The 22519-nt window shown below is 31.5% G+C and overlaps 1 protein-coding gene across 2 annotated transcripts in view; it reads left to right on the plus strand.

The window, feature by feature from the left end:
* Positions 1-22264, plus strand: part of LOC145279614 (uncharacterized) — a 350943-nt gene extending 328679 nt beyond the window's left edge. For both annotated transcript variants that reach the window (XM_080130812.1, XM_080130813.1), the window contains 4 exons: positions 6526-6755; positions 13314-13406; positions 13928-14002; positions 21330-22264. In XM_080130812.1, the coding sequence (XP_079986938.1) occupies positions 6526-6755; positions 13314-13406; positions 13928-14002; positions 21330-21425 (494 nt within the window). In that variant the 3' untranslated portion in view covers positions 21426-22264. The remainder of the gene's footprint in view (positions 1-6525; positions 6756-13313; positions 13407-13927; positions 14003-21329) is intronic.
* Positions 22265-22519: the final 255 nt, after the last annotated feature.

Raw genomic sequence — 22519 nt, forward strand, 5'->3', positions numbered from 1 at the left:
TCGCAGATATCAGCACTGTCATACGCCCCCATCGCGACGTCAAAGGGGTCTTCGGGGTTTGATTTTTTGACCCACGTTTTATCGTCAAAAAATAAAAGGGTCTGTCGAGCTTGCATGATTGTTTCCTTATCGAGCTCACTTATCTTTCTATATTTTGATGCGAAGATCAACGATTTTTCTAGGATTTCCTTAGTGATTGAAGGGTAAAAATCGACGATATCCAGTTGTGTAAACTTACATTTGTGTGGTTCAGTTATGTTTTTAAACCAGTCCAGTACCGCGCTAGTGTCTGCCCACAAATTAAGATTTGATTTTCTTTTTATCTCTTTTACTATTTCTCTAAGTATAGACTTGCTAGCTAGACCGATTTCGCTTTTAGCCGGGTTTATTAACCTGCAGGTTGGCCTATTATTAAAATTTTCCTTGTGGTCTTTTAAAGTTATAAACACATTTTTCTTTGCTAACCTATTTACTCTGTATTCTATACCTAATTTTGTGGCAACTTCTGTAGCCTCTTGGTTAATAGATTTATAAGTATCTTTTCTTGCTACCTGGTATTTTTCTGTAATTGAGTTTAGTACAAGTTGTTTTTTCTGTTCCTTTTCCATTTTATATAAATTTTTCGTTTTATCTGAGAAAACAATCGTCTCATTTTCTCTTTTTATTTTTTTGATATCAGCTGTCATTGTTTTTTGAAATTGATTTGATCTATGTTTAAATTCAAGCTTAGCGATAATGTCTAGTAAATCTTTTTCAAAATTTTCTAATTCTTCCACTTTACTCGGGTATTTTATAGATTTTAATCCAAAATTGTTTTTCACATTCTCTTGGATGTTTGTTTCGTTTATAACCTTCCATCTCATCCTCTGAATTACATCTTCAATTTTCGATAGTAGGATTCTTGTATACAGCTGGTTACTTGGTGTTGGTATATTTTTAGTGGAGTAATTTAAGGTATATTGTTCCATCTCCGGTTGTTTTTAAAGAAGGTGGTCTTTACTTCCTGTTTTGTGGTGTTCTTTCCCGATAGTGATATATATATATATATACACATATGATAAGTATAAATATAAATAATTATTTTTATACTTAAGTGTATATATATGAAAGAGTAAAAATGTTTATATATATATTTATAAGAGGAGAAACAATTTAGATAAAATTCAACAAACTGTGGAGGACAAATAAAAAAAATTAACACAACAGAATCAAATCCAATCGTATGAAATGCTAATATTTCATCTTTATTAATTTGAAGTTATCTTCAAATTGAGTTTAAAATCTGAATAATTTCACATTTTTAAACCGGAAAGTAAAAATGTGAGAAAAAAAGAAAGACTGACGCAGAAAAAAAAAAAATAAAAGACGGGTATTATACATAAAAAAATGATTGGACATATGTGTAGGAAATTGGTTGGAAGCAAAAAACGTACACAAGAGACGTGAAGATATTTCAAATATAATTGCATTTTTGTTCCATCTGTTTTGCTTCCCTTTCTGATGTCAACGCATGTCAAGCAGGTAAAATGTTGCCATCTTTCTGGTGCTATCATGTTATTAATTTCTCCCTCTCCGTCTTCCATCTGTTTTTGCTTCTATTTCATTGTCATTAAATGTTTGATACAACCCAAACTCCATTTTTTGTTCTATTTTCGTTTTCTTCTCTTTTTACGTTCTCATGCCTATTGCTTTCAAAGATGGAATTATTTTAGAGTTTAGACTTACTTTAACAAAGGTCTTTCAATTAATAAACACAAAATATTATCCTTATGAATTGATGTATATATATATATATATATATATATATATATATATATATATATATATATATATATATATGAACATGGCATGATCACCGAAGTTAAGCGACGTTGAACCTGGTCAGTACTAAATGGGTGACCAATTGGAACTTCCAGGTGCTGTATGTGCTCTCTGCTTATCTCGGCATTGTTTCCAGTCTTCCTGGACTTCTCCTTGCCACTGGACTCAAACAGTGCCGATTCAGGAGAGGTGTGGTTGGGGGATTGTGCAACCCTTGCCTCACAATTACATGTGTAGCTGCTTTTACAGGGAGTATCCTTTGTCTTTCAAGACTGGACAGAGGCATCATATATGTATGTACTTTTTCTTTATGTTTGCATAAACATTTTAATATTGCTACACGATATTGGCAATGTTTCAGTTAATTAGCTATGAATAACTAAAGAGCTTGTCAGGCAATGTTGATTTTATGAAAGTCCTCAACCTTGACTTTCTTAAAATCAACATCAAATGGAAGGGGTAAAAGCAAGGAAGACAACAGTAGGTATGAATACTTTGTTGGAGTGAAAGGTGTGGAAGTGTTTAGAGTGAGGGAGAAAGTTCAGACATGTGAGATAAGTTTGAGGTGGGTATCAGCCAATAAAAGACTTTGTGGCCAAGATTGGTCATTTGCATGTTTTTGTTCCATAAAAAAATCGTTTTATAGCTTTGCACATTACTTTGGTGGTGGGGGTCATGCCAAAATTTATGCTTGTAATCTGAACATGTGGAAAAAGCCTGTGTGTGTGAATTTTTTTTTAATTTTCATCAAAGTTTTTTTTTTTTAACTTTTCATGACCAATGATTAATCTGTCAAGTTTTAAGGAAGGTTTTATAGAATTTCTGAAAATGTTTTTATTGTTTAAATTTTCTCATAAAGAGCAAATAAATATAACAGAATTTCTTTAAAAAAATATTAAAATTTTAAAAAGAAATTAATTTTGAAACAATTGTAAAATATCTTATATTTTGTTATTAGCTAAAAAGCTATCTTTCTCATATATATGTGTGTGTGTATGTGTGTATATATATTACTGTAGGTTTGCACAAAGTATTATATATTAGTTCTAGAGTGTATATGTCTAGAGATCTTAATTTAACATGATATAATCCTAGTTCATTCAAAAAACATTTTATTCACAAACAATTGTTTCTGCCAAGTTTTGTAAATATACACACAGTATAGAAAATTTATCCAGCATTCACACAGAGGCTTAATTAGTGCATAACGTGGCACAGATAATAAGAATGAATAGGGATATAATTATATTTTTATGAACTTTCAAATGTGAAAAAATAAAACAAGGTCTAAACAACTCTTGATCGGAATGATAAAGGATATAAAATTAAATATGATTGTTTGGGAATAGAATGACTTTTTGATGAACTAGGATTTTACACACACACACACACACACACACACACACACGGAAATTCTGGATTGAATTATGTAGAATTACAACAAAATTTATTGTTTGACAAAGGAGTACAAATATTTTTTTTCCTTAATCTATGGATTTTCAACGAATGGCTCATCTCATCAGAGGTCATGTTATTAGCAAAATGGATGTGGGTAATTATAAATTTTGTTCATTCGCACATAAATTGAAAATTAAATTTGAAATGATGGTGTAAAAAGGATATTCCATGGTTGAATGAATAAGGATACAAGGAACAGTTGAAAAATCCAAGGATATATATCTATATATATATTTTGTACCTTTTCTAAACAGGTTAATATCTTTGTTAAATGTCTTCATTTGTTGGAGAACGTTCTAATTGACTACTTAAAATTGAATTTTTCAAAATATTACCAAACAAATGAATTATTTTCATTTTCTGCCGAGACTGATCAAAAAGAATTTAATCTTTTTGTCAATTCTCTTCTGCATGTCTGTAATCTGCATTGTGACATTGATTAACATGTTGGATTTTTACTTCTAATTTGGGAGTATTTGGTTTACTCACTCTGCACGTATATCTAATAATACTCATCTTTTTATTTTATTTTTTATTCCATGAAAAATAATAAATTTCTATGCAGGTCAAAATCAAAATATTCACATAGATTTTTGTTTGATCAATGTGAGATTAGAAAATGAGAATGAACAACAATGAAATAATTTTTTTGTTTATTTTGATTTTTTTAAATATTTTTGAGTATTTTTATTTATATGATTTACTTTGTCTTCAAAAGACATTTTTAAATTGTTTGTCAGCACGTTTAAGCATGTTATAGCTGTGCTGTTATATGTTGCGGGTTCTTTAATCTTGCATGGGTTTCATATGTGGATCTGGATCAGGACATGATTCCTCATTTGAATAGCATTTCTACATCCACAATGTGACTCGACTATATAAATGTTCACATTTAATGGAGCAGAGTTTAAACAATCGGTTTTGGTCCTAAGATAGTTTAATGTTTTCCATTTCAATCATTTTGATGATACAATAACTGGAAGTTCCACACCTGGTAGTCGGCCATATTTATAAGAAAGGTTTGCTCTCCTTCCAAATCTTGAACTCTCCCTCATCTTTAGATGCGCAGAAGAGGAATTTTGTCTAGGAAACGTTTCCTTAATTTTTTTTATGGCGGTTTGCTTTCTGAAAAGCACATAGTTTGGTTTGCTTGCATTGTTCTGTCTTTGTCTTACAATAGCATTTTTTTTTAACTAATGTGTTATCTTGTAAATACATGTTCAAATAATGTGATTTTTGTAAATTTTTCATCTTTGTTTCGTGACTATAATATAAACATTTTTGTATTTTCTTCAAGGCGCAAAGGTAGAATTTTATTATTTAAGAAAGTGACTCAACAAGAATTTGTTTACATTGAACTTGAAAACGGCCATGTTGTAATCAGCTGGGAAGCAACCACACATCATTTTGTTCAACAAATGGGCAGTTCTCAGAAAGAAACTTTGCTTGGAGAAGTTTTGTTTAGTTTTAGGCAGTGGTTATTGCAAGATGAGTTTTTGCTATAAATGTTTTAGAAGGGGCAACCATAGATTGACTCTCAGTTGAGCATCTACCATGAAAATGATGATAAAGACTAGCAACGTCTTTTTCTGTGAGAAAAAAAAAGGTATTTGGGAGGAAAAAAGGGTATCGGCTACTAGATTTCTGAATCGGTTTTGTGCTTCCTCACGATGGTAAATGATTACTCTGAACCCCAAGATGAGGTGGCAGTATTCCATCTTAGGGCGTATTTGGCTTTTATACAGGTAGAGGATTGTGTCAGGAGTGGAATACTTTTCGAAGCGGTAGAATGACCCAACCATTGTTTCAGTGACCTTTGCAACAAATTTGATGCAAGATTCCTGTTTCAGGTCTTATGTTTCAGTCATATTGTTTAAAATATATTCTGAAGTTTCCTACTGAGAGGTTATGAGTTCAATCCTTAGTGAAGGAAGTTACGAAAATGTCATTTTTACAAGATATCTAAAAATACTTATTTTTATTTTTGTAATTAAATTGAATTAAAAAAGATGCTTTTCATTCCTTAGCATTTGCTGCATTGTTAAAATGTTTAAGATGCGTTAAGTGGTTGCTCATCATAGTATCACAAGTAAAATATTTCCAAACATTGTTTAGAGTTTCCAAATTAACATTAAGCCTGTTTATAAAACTATCATTCAACATTATTTTAATATTAAAAGTCAGGCAGTCATTTCGACATTACTAATGATGAATCCATCTTGTTGCCTGCTCATCAAGGGTTAAATTTTCTTAAAAAACTAACCTGATTCACAAGACAATAGCACCAGCATAGCTACTGATATGACCCAAAAAAGAGTGGTGGTCAACTGAGGACATGGCTCGCAATGGTCAAAGCTGACTTGGAAGCTGTGATCAGCCATCACCTCTTCAGTGTGTGAGAATGGAATCACAAATGGCTGAAGTATGCCGAGGAGACAGCGAATTCACTTGGAGCTAGCTTAACCAAATCCTGGTGAATGTTGTCACAAGTACAAGTCAGTATATAGGCATTGCTTAGAAGCCACTCAAGGATAAGAATAAGTGTCAAGTGAAATAACACCATGATGATTGATGATGGTAGAAATTCGATAGGAATTAATTTATTTTACAGGACGATTCATCAAAAAGTTGTTTACGTTGGACTTAAAAATGACCATGTTATAGTCAGCTGAGAAGCAGTTCGATTGTGTTTGGTTCCACAGTTTTGAAAAAAAAGCTCTGCCCATTGAATTTTTATTTAGTATTAGGCACAGATAGAGAATAAAGGAAATTTCTGATTGCGGTTGTAGCTAATTGGGTGTTTTCTGTGAATGTCTTACGGGAGGGTGGGGACCATAAAATGAAGCTCAGTCGAGCACCTGCTATGAAAATGACGAAAGAGGAGAGATAGGCTCACAATGTCTCTTTTGTGTGAAAGCGGTAGAAGGGAAGAGAAAAGGACATCACCCACAAGATTTCAAAGTTGGTTTTGTACTCTGTCTGGGTAGGGAAGGATGCTCTGAGCAGCTCTTCCCCAGATGTGGCAACAGTGCTTCAAATCTATCAGTATGGATAAGAACAATAGTTTTAAAAAGTAATTCTTTTCTCAAAAATGCAAACAAAAAGCACTAAGGGGGAAGTTAATAATTTCATTAGAGAAAAATGGAAAAAAATATGGTAAATTCCAATTATTAATATGAATTTTTGTAATCCATTAATTTTACTTGAAAACATTTAGAAGAAAAATGTTTTTTTCTTCTTTCTTAGGCTTTGCCAATGCAAGCAATTCAAAGCTTTCATCTCCAAGGCATTCATATCGGCCAAACTCTGCAGACGAGCGCAGTTCCTACACTCCATCCGCCAGTGATTTTTCTAGTCCACCTCCATCAAGGGAGATAACTCCTAGTCGAGGTGTGGAAGCAGTATATCAACAACAAAAACAGCAGCAGCATTTACAGAAAGAAAACAACTGGTATAAACATGAACAGACAAATGTGGTAAGTTATACTGCGGTAGCATTTTTCTCAGGGTTTTAAAATCCCAATCATGCTTATATATTAATAGGCTTAATTCTCCATCAGACAGATGTGGCGTAATACACTAGAGTAAAATTAATGGTTCATTCTGATTGACCCATAAAATACTGATCAAAATTCAAATAATAAGACATAATGAAACAATCAAGAATAATAGAGATTTAAATTGATTCACATTTTTTTAATAAAAAAAAACGAAATTAATTTTGGTGCTTCTATATTTAAATAATGAAAAAATATTGAATTTAAAGTAAAACAATTCGTACCCATGTGATTGTCATGTTTTTTTTTTTTTTTTTTTTTTTTTACACAGTGATCACCACTTATCAAGGCCCGGAAGCCACTCAGGGATAAGGGTTATTGCAAGTACATTACGTTAGTGAGGAGATTTGCTGAAATGTTTACTTAAGGGGGCGGTTCATTAGGAATTTGTTAACATTGGACTTGAAGACAACCAAGTTGTATGCCGAAGGGAAGCAGGCAGACGGAACAGAGTTCCACAGGCGTGCAGTTCTAAGAAAGAAGCTTTGTTCATGGAATCTGCGTTTTGATTTAGGCACAGATATAGAGTGGGGGAAATTTTTCACAGTGGATTCAGCTAGACGGGTGTTTTTCGTGAAAGATTGGCGAGGGGGGACCAGAGATTGGAGTTCAGACGAGCATCTGCCATGGAAATAACGATAAAACAAGGACAGACTCGCAACGTCTCTTCTGTGGGAGAGAGGTTGCAGGGTAGAGAAAAGGGCATCCCCCACTAAGCCACGAAGTCTATTTTGTACTCTGTCAAGGCAGGATAGGCTGTTTTTAGCAGCTCCTGCCCAGATATGGCAACAGTACTCCATCCTTGGACGTACTTGGCTTTTATATAGATAGAGAATTGCATCCGTAGTGAGATATGTTCTGGAGCGGTAGAAGGATCCCACCATCTTTCCAGCGACCTTGGCAACAGACTTGATGTACGTGTTCCATTTCAGATCAGGAGTAAAGGGCAAACCCAGAAGCTTGTCAAAACACGGGGCCTCACCCAGACGAGAGCCATCCATCACAATTGATGCCAGATGGGGATCAGAGCGTTGATGATGTAAGGATAGGAGTTTGGTTTTGGATGCATTAAAGGTAACCAGCCACATCTTCCCCCACTGAACTACGCGCTCGAGATCAGAGGAGAGAGAATCAGAGAGAACTTTGTCATAACAGCCTTTGATGTGTTGCCGTAGATGGTCGTGTCATCAGCATAGATGTCAACGAATGATTTAAATAGTAACACATCCAAAACATTACAGAAATTAATAAGGTAGAAAACTATTTATGAAAAACAATTCTAATAAGGGTGAAAATGCTCCGATAAGCTTACACGCTGAAACAGACATTTTGGGTCACATGACAGAGGCAAAGGGGAAGTAACTCAGTTGAAACACTATATATAACAGATAAAAGAAATTGATAAGTCTGCATTTATCAGTTGAAAAAAAATATCACTTTGTTTTAATCTCGTCAAATCCATGTTAAAACTTTTCAAGATGACTTTTGAGAAATTGGTATTAGATTTCCAAGAAATTTGAAACTGAATTATCTCCCCTGTTAACTTTATAATTGGAATCGGAAGATTTTGAAACTAAAACACTAGATTTTACAAATATCTTTTCATGATTAATTAATTTTCTACCTGATTGATTTCCATAATAATTGGATATGTTACTAATTGCGATATGACAATTACGTAGGCACCATTTGTTTTGCCTGAAATTCAATTTTTTTTTTTTATTTAATAATAGAAGCATCTAACTTTTCAATATTCATTGCCTGATCACACAGTAAATAATATATGTTTATGCAACATAATATGCTTTCTATTAGATTAAGTAATGAACAAAATTTCCAGTTCATGGAGTAAATGAAATACTTTTTCCCTTTCATAGTAAGCTGCTTGATTTACAAATAATATTCTCTAACTACATAAATTTTCATATAATAGAAAATTAATTTGAATGAATAAAATAAAATTAAGAATTTTTGTCTGTATCTTTCAAACCAAAACTTCATAATTCTTAAAAGTATTGCTTCATTGTCCCACATTATGATTTTCTAAATATTAACAAAAAAAATTTTGGGTGATTTTTCAAGAATACCTAACAAAAAATAGGGTTGAAATAAATAAATATACAACAAATAAATGTTACCTAAGGCAAGCTAATTTATTTTTCTACCTACCTCAATAAGTTTTTTGTGCTTTAACTTATTTTAAGATATATTTTACTTAAAAATAAAGGTGGTGTAAAGCCTGTCAAGTTAAAATGAAAACAAAAAATGTTGGGATCATTAGAGCTATGATTTAGCTTCAATAATCGCTCAAAAATCAAAAATTAAACAAAATACTAGTAAAACATTTCATTTTCACACGATTGGTTATATTTATTATTTGTGGTTTTATCAATATTTTGTTTAATTTCTGACTTTTTAGTTATTCTTGAGGTTCGACAATAGCTCTAATGAGACCACTATTTTGTTTTTCATTATAACTTAACAGTTTACTTACTTTTACCTATATTTTTAAGTTATAAAAACACTTTAAAATGAGTTAGTACAAAAAACACTGCTTATTCAGATTGGTACATATAGCAATAAATGAAAAAGAAGAAAAACATATATTGTACCTTCGCAGAATTAAGATTTTAAATCCAAAAAAATCACAAAAATTGATCAAGTATTTTTCTTTTATTCACAAAAACAAATTTGCCATTTTTTATCAATAAGTGACACAAGGCCATGTTTTATGAGAGAACATAATAAGGAAAAGTAATTAGTGATTATTTTGACAATTTCCATGTGCATTAGGATTGTCTGCCCTTGTCCAGCGATTAGTTGGACACTTGTCATCCACATTGAAACAGTAAAATTTGATTTTCTTGAATAAAAAAAATACTTGATCAAATTGAGTGATTTTTGGAAATTTTTCATCTTCGTTTCATGACTGGTAATCATATAGACATTTTTGTATTTTCTTTAATGTTAAATACCATCATAAGTGCCAATCTGAATAAGCACCCAAAAAGTTTATTATTTAGTTGGCTTTAGTTTTGGAAAATTACCAGTTTTCATATCAGCAAATATATGTGCATGCTGAGCACAAATTTTGCTAGTGTTGATTTGTGAACACGAAAACAAACTGCAATCATTCTAAGACTATTTAATGTGATCAGTATTTGATAAAAACTATCAGTTTTATTTTGGTAACGTGTTGGTGTTTTTGAGTGCTTGTGTCATATTGCTTAGTGATGTCGATTATGAAATTTGTGCGATGGATTCAAATCATCCTAAATCTATTTGCTTATAATCTTAGAGTCCAAAAACGACTCTTCAATCAAATAGATCCCACACTATCAGCAAAGTTCCTATTGCCGTAGTGTTGCACCTCTGCTTGTTTTACAAATTCTTTCGAATGTGCGCTGATGAATTCATACCACATGTGTCCTATTGATATACATACTCCCAGATAACCCAACAAAAATACTCGAGTTACACATATGTAGCAGCATACATAGCTTCTCCATAACCCATTCCCTATCACACGGTCATGCTCCTGCCCCACCTCCCAGATCTTGAAAATCAGCCTCGATTTAAGATCTATTTCTAACTACAGCGCCTGAGAATTGTGTGACAAATGCTCACGGTTCACTCGTAATATTGGTTGACATCAGGTTTCAAATATTTCTTAATTACGCTCCAATTCTATTTTAATTTTATGTTTTCATTTTTGGAGAATTTTGTTTTTTCCATTTTAATATTTCATGAGAAAATGTCAATAAAATATGCTTTCATTTTTATTAAAACTGAAAAAAAAAAATTATTACACATTAAAGAAATTACAGATAGCTTCAAAAAGTTTTTAAAATTATGAAAACGTATTCTTTTAATCATTTATCTTATTAAAGGATTTCTTAAATTAAAATTATTTTTATATTGGTTAAGATGATATATGGAAACAGATAAAGTTTCGTAGACAAACCAGAATCATTTCATAAAATGTTCTTAAATTAAAAAATACTTTTCTTTATTTCTAAATTTTATAAGTGATAACTTTTTTTTTTTCAATATAAAAATTTATAGAATAATTTCTTTAAAGACATTTTATTTTATTTTTTACAAGGGAGTCACCACTTATCAAGGTCCAAAGGCTACTCGAGGATAAGGGTTAATGAGTGTACAGTGGTCACCAGGACAACAGCATAGTAATCGTTAATAGTTGAAATTAGGAATAATTTGATTATTTAAGAAAACAGCACAACAAGAACTTATTTACGTTGGACTTGAAATTAGCTATATTGTAGTTAGCTGGAAAGCAGGCCAGCGGAACAGAGTTCCATAGGCTGGCATTTATAGGAAAGAAGCTTTGTTTATGGAATTTGCATTTAGATTTATGCACAGATTGTGTGGGGAAAATTGTTGGTAGTGGCTGCAGCTAGACAAGTGTTTTTTGTGAAAGTTTGGCAAATGGGGGCTGTAGATTGAAGCTTAAACAACCACTTGTCATAAAAATACTGACAGAGCAGAGACAGGCTCACAACATCTCTTTTGTAGGAAAGAGGTTGCAGAGAAAAGGGCATCAACTACTATGTTTCAAAGTTTTGAACTCTAGTGCTCCAAGCAACTCTTGCTCAAGCATAGCAACAGTTCTCCATTTTAGGATGTATCTGGCTCTTAGAGGATTGTGTTGAAGTGAGTTACCTTCTGGAGCAGTAAAATGATGCAACCATTTTTCCAGTGAACTTGACAACAAATTTCATGTAAATCTTCTATTTCAGGCCAGGAAATAGAAGCTTGTCAAGCAGGGAGCTTCTTTGAGATAAAAACCATTCATATTAATTGGGGCCAAGTTGGGATCAGAGTGTTGATGACAAAAAGATATAAGCTTGGTTTTGGATGCATTAAAACTACCCAGCCACCTTTTTTCCCATTGCACTGTGCTCAACGTCAAAGGAGAGAGACTCGGCAAGATCTTGGTTGTTGTTAGTCTTTGAAGTGTTGTCATAAATGGTAGCATCATTTGTGTATATGTCAGTGAATGAACTTAGAATACGATTTGTTTCAGTTTAAGTGTACTTTAGATTTTGAAATGTATTACTTTCATCTTCATATCCACTTCCAATTCATATGCATCAATGTTGTCCGTCTAGCCTCCCATTTCTGCTGTACCAATGATCACTGAACTACAACTCCATAGTTTAAAAAAAAAGTAAATAAAAATATGAGCCAACATTTTTCTTTAAACATACACAATCTTTCTTTCTTTTTTTTTTTTTAAATATTTTTTCACATCAATAAGTTGTGAAAGAATTCTCAAAAAAAAAATGTTAATTTTTTTTTAATGATAATAAAACTAAATTTTTTTTAAAATTACAATTCCATGATTGCAGAAAAATAGTCCTTCAAGAATTGACTAAAACATCTTAATTATAGGAACACCTGCAAAAAGGATAATAAAGTTTAAATGAAATCCATAGATATAGGAACATATGGATTCAGAAAAAAAAAACGAAATTAGAATCCCAAATTATAAGAACACCTGCATTTAGAAAAAAAAAAGTAAACACATTAATCAATAAATCCTAGGCTAATAAAACAACCTTTTTTTAGGCAAAATTCAACTTTATTCGTCGATGTTGTTTCATTCTTGAGATGATACACTGATTCTAATGCTTTTCTAATGATTCAGTGCCTTTTTTATAGAACGATTACTTTGGCCTCAAAATACATTTCAGTTTCCAATATAACTTTTTATTGAAACCAAATTTTTTCTCTGGAGCATTCTTTTGAGGTCTACAAACAAGTAGTAGTCGCTGGGAGACAGATTTGCAGAATGAGTTGGGGGGGGGCATGTGAAGCCATCTATTTTATCCCTCATTGTGTAATTCCTTTCTCAAGGCATACGATAAACAAAACACTTTGCACATCCAAAAATAGAGGCCAAAACCTTGCCTGCTAATGGATTAACATTTTGATGCATGTCATTTGAAAGTTAGTACTTTATATAAATGTATGGATTTTATTTTTATATAGTAGTGCCATCTATGTATCAGTTTTAAGATTTATTGATTGATGCATTATAAGAAAAAAAAAATAATTGAAACTATAAATTGAATTCAGCAAATTAAATCCTCATAAAATATGCTTCTAAAATGATAAGCAAAATAATTCAAGTGAAAAGAATACAAACACATTTCAAATTTCGTGAACCAAATACACAAATAAGAAATTTTATTTTTAAAATGTAAAAAGAATAATCAAGTAGAATGAATAACATAAATGAAATCCAGAAGATTAAACATTTTCATACAAAATGTTACACAAAAACAAAATATGGATACAATTTTGTGTATCTCTAATAAATAAATGGCGTGTTCAAGAAAAAGATGATTTATTGAGGTCAAATAAATCTGTTTTTAAATGATACTCGATAAAAAAAATAATTGTTGTTTTGATTTTGTTAGTATCCATTTTTTTTCTCCTTTATTCTTCTAGGTTGAAATAAACATAACAAAAAACCCTGGACTTGGGTTTAGTATAGCTGGTGGTATTGGTTCCTATGGTAACCCCTTCAAACCTGATGATATGGTGAGTTGAATTTAATATTTACTTTTATTTTTTCCAAAGTTTTTTGAAACTTGGAATTTTTAACATTATTGGATTTTACAAAATGCCTCATGAGAGACAAATTGTCTACAAGTTCATAATTATAATATTAATTGCTCAAAATAGATGCTTTAATGAATTCCAGATGTTATCCATGGATGTGCGTTTCTTGTTAACTAACAGTCTTCAGTATGGCTTGATTTTGCAAGAATTGGACCCACAACTACATTGTTTGTAGTCTGGCATTTTACTTCTGGCTATGAAGCCTTACCTAGTATGTCTAGAGAAGTTTATCTTTTATATAAAAACACACACACACACACACACTCACACACACACAGTTGAAGTTAGATAATTTCATAATATTAAGAAATTTTGTGAGAAAATTCCCAATTAAACTTATAAAAACATTTCAAAGTATTATTTCATGCAATGCCAGATACTGTGATCATATTTTTTTCTTTGTTTAAATATTTATTTTCTTTGTTTTTTCTTCTCCCAAGGGAATTTTTGTGACTAAAGTCCAATCAGAAGGTCCAGCCATGAACCATTTATTCAAAGGAGATAAAATTCTTAAGGTTTGTCTATTTTGCTCTTCTTTTTCTCTCATATTTGTGTTATGCAGGAACAATCGGTTATTATTATGTCAATATCGAACCTTTTCATGCATATACTAGAAATAGAAATTCTTCCCTTAGAAAGAAAAAATGCAATGACAATATAATGTCAGTAAAGAAAAATTCATAGAAGACTCGGCATCATATTAATAAAATGTAAATATATATTTAAAAGTATAATTGTATATGAAATAAATAATTATACTTTAATTAAGTTTATAAGGACTCGAGTAGAAATTAGAAATTATTTTGTACTTAAGGGGACGGTTCTTTACAAACATAACTTGTTAAATGCAGCTATAATGTTATTCTTTTATATATGCTCTGTTCCTATATTTAACATATTGAGCTTCTAAACAAAAAGGATTGGTATACACAAAGAAAAATTCAGAAAAACAAGTGAAGCATGTATGGTCCCCTGTGAGTGCTCAGTGAACAAGACAAAAAAAAATGACTAAGTTCAGCATTTGCTCTCTCCCCCCCCTATTTAGCCCCAAAAGTCTCTAGGGAATGTCAAATCCTAGTGAAAATGAACAAACAGTGCAGTTTTAGGCCTTAACATATGTAAATTTGAGTTCTGCACCATGCAAAAAAAGAAATGACTAAGTCCATCATTTGCCCCCACCCATTTAGTCCCAAAAGTCCCCAAGGCCATATTTAAATTTGAGTTCAACACCATGCAAAATTGCTAAATAGACATACACTGAAAATTTTGGACAAATATGGTAAAATAATTCCAAAAATGGAGTGTTTTTATTAGCCCTAAAAGAGCCCCTGGGGCACACCCAAGAGTTATTGTGACATATAGACAAACAAAATTATATAGAAATCAGTTAGTTACAACTTTTCAGAAAGTTTGCTAAAAGCCCAAGGCATCAATTTTTTTAATAAGCACAAAAGTGTAAAATTTAGCCATTTTAACCTGGAAGGTGCCCCTAGGGGGAGGGGGGGGGGGGTAACTGGAGTTTTCCCGGAAAATCCGTTTTATTTCTTTTTTACTCATATTCTGTTTAATGTTTGTGCAAAATTCTAAAAAATTCTGAGGCGTAGTTATTGCGAAAAATGTGGACAGACGAGTGGACAAAGGTTAATTTACATGTCCACCCTCCTTTTGTCGGGGATCAAAAAATTAATAATAATAATAATAATAATAATAATAATAATAATAATTTGAATATTTGTTTACAAATGAAAAAAAAGGGTAAATTTCAGACCCAACAAAAAATTTTTTTTCTTAATTTTCAGATTATGATAACAATTGAATTCCAATCCTGTGATAATAAATAATGTTTTAATGATCAATGATTCCATTTTGCTTGAAATTCTGAAAATGTTTCTAAACAAGTATCAAATTGAAAAATTCTTTGTTAAAAATGTTTATCTGAAAATATTTAATTGATAGTATTTGAAGAATTATAAAAAGATCAGTCAAGAAAAAATTAAAAATAATGAATTTCTGCTTACTTTTATTTTTTTATTAACACTAACATGGAATTCTTTTAATCGGGATGACCATGGAGTTATAAATAAATATAAATAAATGTGACTAAAAATAAAAATTAGATGGAATTTCTTGACATGTGAAATTCCATAAAAATGTTCTTTTAATTATTGGCTGTTGCTAAAGAAATATAAATTTGAAAAGAACATTTTGTTTTTTAGTTTCATTTTTATTTGATCATGATTTTTGCTCTTCCCTTCACTTTGTCAGAAGACAAATTTAAAAATAACATGCTCGTTTGCAGCTATTAATATTTTTCAGAGAATACAAGAATAATAATGAGATAGAATATTAGGATAATAATTAGAATACAAGAATAATTCGACAGAATACAAGAATAATAATTCGACAGAATACAAGAATAATAATTCGACAGAATACAAGAATAATAATTCGACAGAATACAAGAATAATAATTTGACAGAATACAAGAATAATAATTCGACAGAATACAAGAATAATAATTCGACAGAATACAAGAATAATAATTAGACCGAATACAAGAATAATAATTAGACCGAATACAAGAATAATAATTAGACCGAATACAAGAATAATTAGACAGAATACAAGAATAAATAACAGAATACAAGAATAATAGACAGAATACAAGAATAAATAATTAGACAGAATACAAGAATAATAATTAGACGGAATACAAGAATAATAATTAGACGGAATACAAGAATAATAATTAGACATGCAAGAATAATAATTAGACAGAATACCAGAATAATAATTAGACAGAATACCAGAATAATAATTAGACAGAATACCAGAAAAATAATTAGACAGAATACCAGAAAAATAATTAGACAGAATCCCAGAATAATAATTAGACATGCAAGAATAATAGACAGAATACCAGAAAAATAATTCAGAATTTCCTGAACAATTTCAATAACAAACAAAATATACAAACATACTTTCTCCATTTCTGAGTACTCATATATCTTCGTCATATTTCTTGCAAACATTGGGGATGTCCTCTTCTTCTCTCCTACTATCTCTTTCTCGCAGAAGAGAATGTAGCGAGTCTATTTCTTCTCTATCATAATTTTTATTGCAACTGCTCAGCTGAGCTTCAATCTATGGTCTTCCCCTGTACAACATTCTCGACAAACACTCGCCTAGCTACAACCATTGCCAGCAATTTCCCTGACTCTTTATCTGTATCTATAACTAAATGCAAATTCCATGAGCAAAGCTTTATCCTAGAGCTGCTTGTATGTGGCATGCAATGCCATATGGCTGCTTCCTAGTTGATTATAACATGGCCATTTTCAAGTCCAACATAAACAAATTCTTATTGGTGAATTTCCCTGTGAAAAGAAAAAAAATGGTTATTATCACTCAATTTCCTCAAATCGGTGTATTGAATATTTATTGGTTTACATTTAAAACAGGGGTGTACCTACTTATCTAACCTTTTTAAAATTTTATTTCTTTTAGCAACTAGTAGGCTGTTTGGTGTTACCTGGTCATAAAATACGCTTAAATATATTTTAATTTATGCAGATTTTGTATTTATTATTATACAGAGATATTGTTTATTATATTGTACCCAATATGTAGTAGTGATTTAAAAAAAATGGTGTCATCAGCTAGAATCGAAACTAAAATATATAGCTCTCCAGTGTTATTTGTTACCATCTGAGCTAAGTCCATATGCAGATGAGAACTTAAAAAATAACGTTAAATATAAATGTATATTTGCACATGCGTAAAAGATATACACTTAGTTGACTTACACCTACCAAGTTCCAATTTTTCAATTTGGACCCTTTAGCAGCTATTTTTACTACTTAAAAAACATTGAATCCCCTATATATCAAGTTTCAAGTGTGTAAACCAAAAATCGAGTAGTTTAATAGAGACCGTTCTTAACACACACACACACAAGGTCACTTTTCTTTATATATATATAAAGATGACTTGGTTATATGTGATTCAGCTTTCATGAAACTTTATTATTCAGATCGTATTATCGTTTAAAACATTCATTTGATAATAACAAATGAAATATTTGCAGTTTTTTTGGGTTTTTTTTTTTGCAATGTAAAATAACAAAGAAACTTAGTGTGACATAGGTAATCGGTTTTGCTTAAGTATTTACTTTGTATTAGAATATTGTTCATTTATTTTACACTAGTCGAACTGCCCTAGGCAAAAGTCTAATATATTTCTATTAAAACTTCTACATCTCTCTTTATCCGTCTCCATCTCTTTCCTCCTCCATCCATCTCTAGTTGGACACACATACAACTCTCGTTGATATAAAACATTCCTTGAGGAACAAGTCGACATTTTATTTCCAATTTAGAACATAATAACACTAAAAAATCAACTTCCCCCACCCGGAGTAACCAGGCCCAGTTAACCCTAAAGAATGGAAATTTTTTTCTAAATTTTACGAGAGTCGTTCCAAAAGTAAAGCCTCCTATTTTTCTTTTCACTCAAAAAGTTAAAGATGAAGATGGGAATGGCACCATTAAAACAAGCAACCATTCAGTGCTCTAGAATATATTTTTCTACATTGTCACCAACATTCTTAATGCACCTTTGCCAGGAATTCAATGACACATCTTTACTTCTGATGCACGTCCATGACAGTCTCAGACTATCAGTATCTGGAATAGAGAGATGATACTTTCAGATCATGAATGCATAAGTTCAGACATCATAACAATGCAATTTGCAACCTCCTCTGATCTATTCCAGCAGAATAAAAAAATAGGAAGCATTACTTTTGGAATGTCCTATCTTAGATATTATTCATCCAGTACAATGCTGATTAAGAATATACCAACTTTGTGATTCTTTGTTTTGTAGTTTTTTTTACTTTTAGCTGAATATACACACTCGCATACACATTTAGTAAAGTTACCTGGTGTTGTTTGGGAAAAGAAAATAGAATGATGAAAAAATGCGTCTAACGTATTCACTTTAAGACTCATATTTCTCCCCCTCCCCAGTCATATTACTTTTTAAATATACATCTACTGTCAATTGCTTCACTCTCTCTAATTTATGTGCAAAATTTTGTAACTGCTTAAATGTAAGGAAAAAAATCAAGAAAAATTAATCAACAGCCGACTATTTGATCCAGTTTCATCGTTGTGTTTTGAATGTTTACTAGTAAGAATGAAAGAAAATAATTTTTTAAACCCATGTTGCATTAATGTTAATTCAAAACAAATTAATATTAGGATTTTTTTTTACCATCGTTGAGGATTGAATGATGAAGCCAAAGTCCTATCCGCCCATGATATCAGATTACTTTTTTTTTTTTTTTTTTTTTTTTTTTACATTTTATAATATGAGAGAGTAAAACATGAAACAAAATTTTAGACAAAATATAAAATTAGTTTATGGAAATATGGATAAGCAAGGTAACATGCTAGTAGAAATAAGGACACAAACTTATCATTAAAGCTTGACTGAAATTTCTTGGTTCAGCTTTAATGATCTGTTTATGTTCTACTTGTATGCTATCTTGCTATCCTTATTCTACAAACTAATTTTACATTTTATAATATGTAATTGTATGAGAAACTATGGACCAGAGTTATGCCAAGGTAGACATGGTTAGTGTTATTCTCAATTTGTATTCCAGATCATGTGATATTTAGGGGTCAATTGGCCTCCAAGTTTCTAAGATGAAATAAGCAGACAAGTTTTTTAGGATTTGCATGTAGATAGACCAGACGGCTAGAGAATTTTCCTCTACTACTAACATGGAAATCTTCCTCCCAGTTTAGAAGCTCTTCCTCCTGGTTCAGAAGCACTCTGGTTCCCTGGAAAGCACTCAAGTGTTTGAGAATAGAAATAGGCTCATCCAAAGTTGCTATGACCAGATGGAGACTACAAAAGTTAATCAGCAAGATGTGGGGAAGAGGAGAATACAATGCAACACTACCTTGTCTGCTCTCAACTGCCCAACCGGTGCAGCTTGAAAGATCATTCAGCCAATATGACAAGAATGCAAAGTGCATGGTTCAGCTAATCAACTCTCTCCAGATTCCATGTTATGTGGTTTTGATTCATAACTTTCAAATTTTCCTCGGCCAGCCAATCTTCCTGCAATTGGCAGTGGATTTGATGTAAGTGTTCCATTTCAGATCAGGAGTCATGGTCAGTCCCAGAAGCTTGTTAAAATGATCTTCCCCAAGATGAGAAGCATTAATATTTCATTTGGGGCCAGATGCGGGGTCAGAGCGTTGATGATGGAAAGAGAGAAGCTTCATTTTGGATGCATTAAAGTTTTTTTGTACCATTGCACCACGTGCTCAATATCAAAAGAGAGACAATCAGAGAGATCTTAGTCATTGCCGGCCTTTGAAGTGTTGCCATATATGGTAGTGTCATTTGCATTAAGGCATGCATGCTTCTACAGTGGTTTATCCAAGAGGACGAACACTCCATATTTCTTTACCAGCAAACAATACCATACAGGTTGGACATAAATACTGTTGCAAAATAAAACTCAGATTTATCCCAACAAAATAATTCATCACAAAACCCAATTACAGAAAATAATTAGCAAATACTGAAGGAACAATATGGCATAAGTATTATTCAAAATGTTCCCTCATGACTTCACTATGAAGATTATGGGAAAATCATCTATAGAAGAAAGTGCAACATCTATTTTCACCCAGCATTTGTTCAGTTTTATCTTAAAAACTTCAATATTTTGACAAAGAGTAGAGCAGGTTTCACTTTACAGGATTCACTACAAAGAATAATCAAAAACGTTAAACTCAGGTGATGAAGGAGGTCATTCTTTGCTGATCCAGGATGGACAGTTGTCTCTACACTACTGCTGTGTTACATGAGCAGTGTGGCTTGTTGCGCCAACTTCTGATGAGTCGCTTTGCAATTGTGGGTTCAGAGAGAAGCTGTCACTGGAGCTTATAAGGTGACATCTGTTGGTCACTTCGACATAATCTTTGCATAGTCCTTGGTGATGTTTATGCTTTCTTTTTTTATCTCTTGGATCTTCTTTGATTCTTCTTGTTGTCAATTTTTGATTAACAAAGTTTCCAGGTAACAATAAATTTTTTATGAATTTTGAGGTTTTTCTTTAACTCGAATATTTCTCATGCTGCTCTATTACGAATTTTCTCCTCAGTTCAACAGACATTGTCAAAAATTATCTTTTGTTTCTGAAAAATAAGAATTCATATATTACATTATCATATAATTACAAGAAAATAGTAAATTTATTTTAATACTAGCATGGGTGCCTATCATTGCCCGGGTGTTTGGAGGTGTGGGTTGAGCAAAAGAAAAGTGGTAGTAGACAGGCAGGCTCGAACCTGTACCGCAAAGGGGAAAAAGAACATGAAAAAAAAGTGACATCTTTACCGTTGCGTCCATCGTCAAACCGGAAGTAGCAAAGTTTTAAATTAAGGCTAGTCAATCGAAAAAAGGAATGACTTTCGAAAATGTCAATGTAATGTGTTTAGCCAATTTTTCGATATTTGTCGTTTGAAGGGTCAAGCTTCAAAACGATACCAATGTTAGGAAAATCTGTCGCCTCTATCGAAAGTTTTAGGCATACATACATACATACATACATACATTTAAACAGATAGGTGAGTATTTATTTTAATATTATCATGTAATATGGTTCCAAAATTTTGTAATAGGTCTTATATCCCATCCTGTATTTGTCTTGTCATAAAACAATTTAAAAAACTTTTTTTTTTTTTGTTAAATAATTTAGTTTACTTATTTAGTTTTTTATTTATATTTGTTTTTGATTCTTCTTATTCTTTTCAGGTTAATGACACAGACTTTACGTGCATTGAACATGACCGAGCCGTGGCTGTGTTAAAAAACAGCAATCCTGTATGTATGCTCGTAAAGCGAAAATGAGCTCCCTCAAAGATGGTCAATGCATCATTATTATACAACACTCATCCATCCACATCCGGTTGTCAGCATCATCATCACTATTCTCATACAAATACTGATTCTTTTTTTTTTTTTTTACATCTTTCTGATGTTGTCTAAAATATGCATTTTAACCCATCCTTTCCCTTAACTTTGTTTTTATAGATATTTAAGTAAAATTTTACCATGCGCTCTCATATTGTCAACAGAAAAATAAAAATGAAATTCTATTTTTTGTATTTTTAAAATTGCTGCCATATTGGAAGTATAAAAAAATGGTTACTCGTTCTATCTTATTCTACGTGATCAAGAACTAGATGATCATTTACTTTATATTTATATAGTAAAGTGAACCACCATAGTCTAACATCTAAAATATTTTTTAATGTTATTTCCAAACGTTTTCAAAAAATTATTAGGCATTTAGCAGTATAAACAACAAAGCAAAAAAGTGGTAAAAAAACCCAAATATATAACAAATAATTGTTACCAAAGGCAAGATAAGTTATTCTTCTACCTAGCTGAATAATGATGTTTATTGAATAAGTGAGTTTCTATCATTATTTTGTTTAATTTTCGATTTTTGAAAGATTATTGAGACTCCAGTAATGACTGTCTCATGTCCACCATGTTTTTCTTGTTCTAACTTAAGACTTGGCACTACTTGTGTTTTGAAGTACATAAACGTATTAAAATAAGTTAAATCACAAAAAAACTTATCCAGATGGGTAAAATAGTAATTTAACTTGCCTTTGGTAGCATTTATTTGTTTTTGGACCACTTATTGGTTTTATTGTATATATATTGAAAAATACCCCAACTTTAAATATGTGATATAAATGTGTTTATGGTTCTTGAAAGTAGGAAAAATACAGATTTTGATAAACAGGCAATAAAACAAATTCAACATTAAAAATGAATGATTTAAAAGTATTTTTAACAGTCATTGAATGATTGTTTACTTCACAACCTTAATTAATATTAATACACAATCTCTGAATTAGTTTTCCCTAGAAGCAGGGACGTGCAGAGTTCGGTGTGCGAGGAGTGCCCAAGCACCTGCCCCTTTTACTCCT

Source organism: Euprymna scolopes, chromosome 7, assembly GCF_053919585.1.
Source record: "Euprymna scolopes isolate OS-2025 chromosome 7, ASM5391958v1, whole genome shotgun sequence".
NCBI lineage: Eukaryota > Metazoa > Mollusca > Cephalopoda > Sepiida > Sepiolidae > Euprymna > Euprymna scolopes.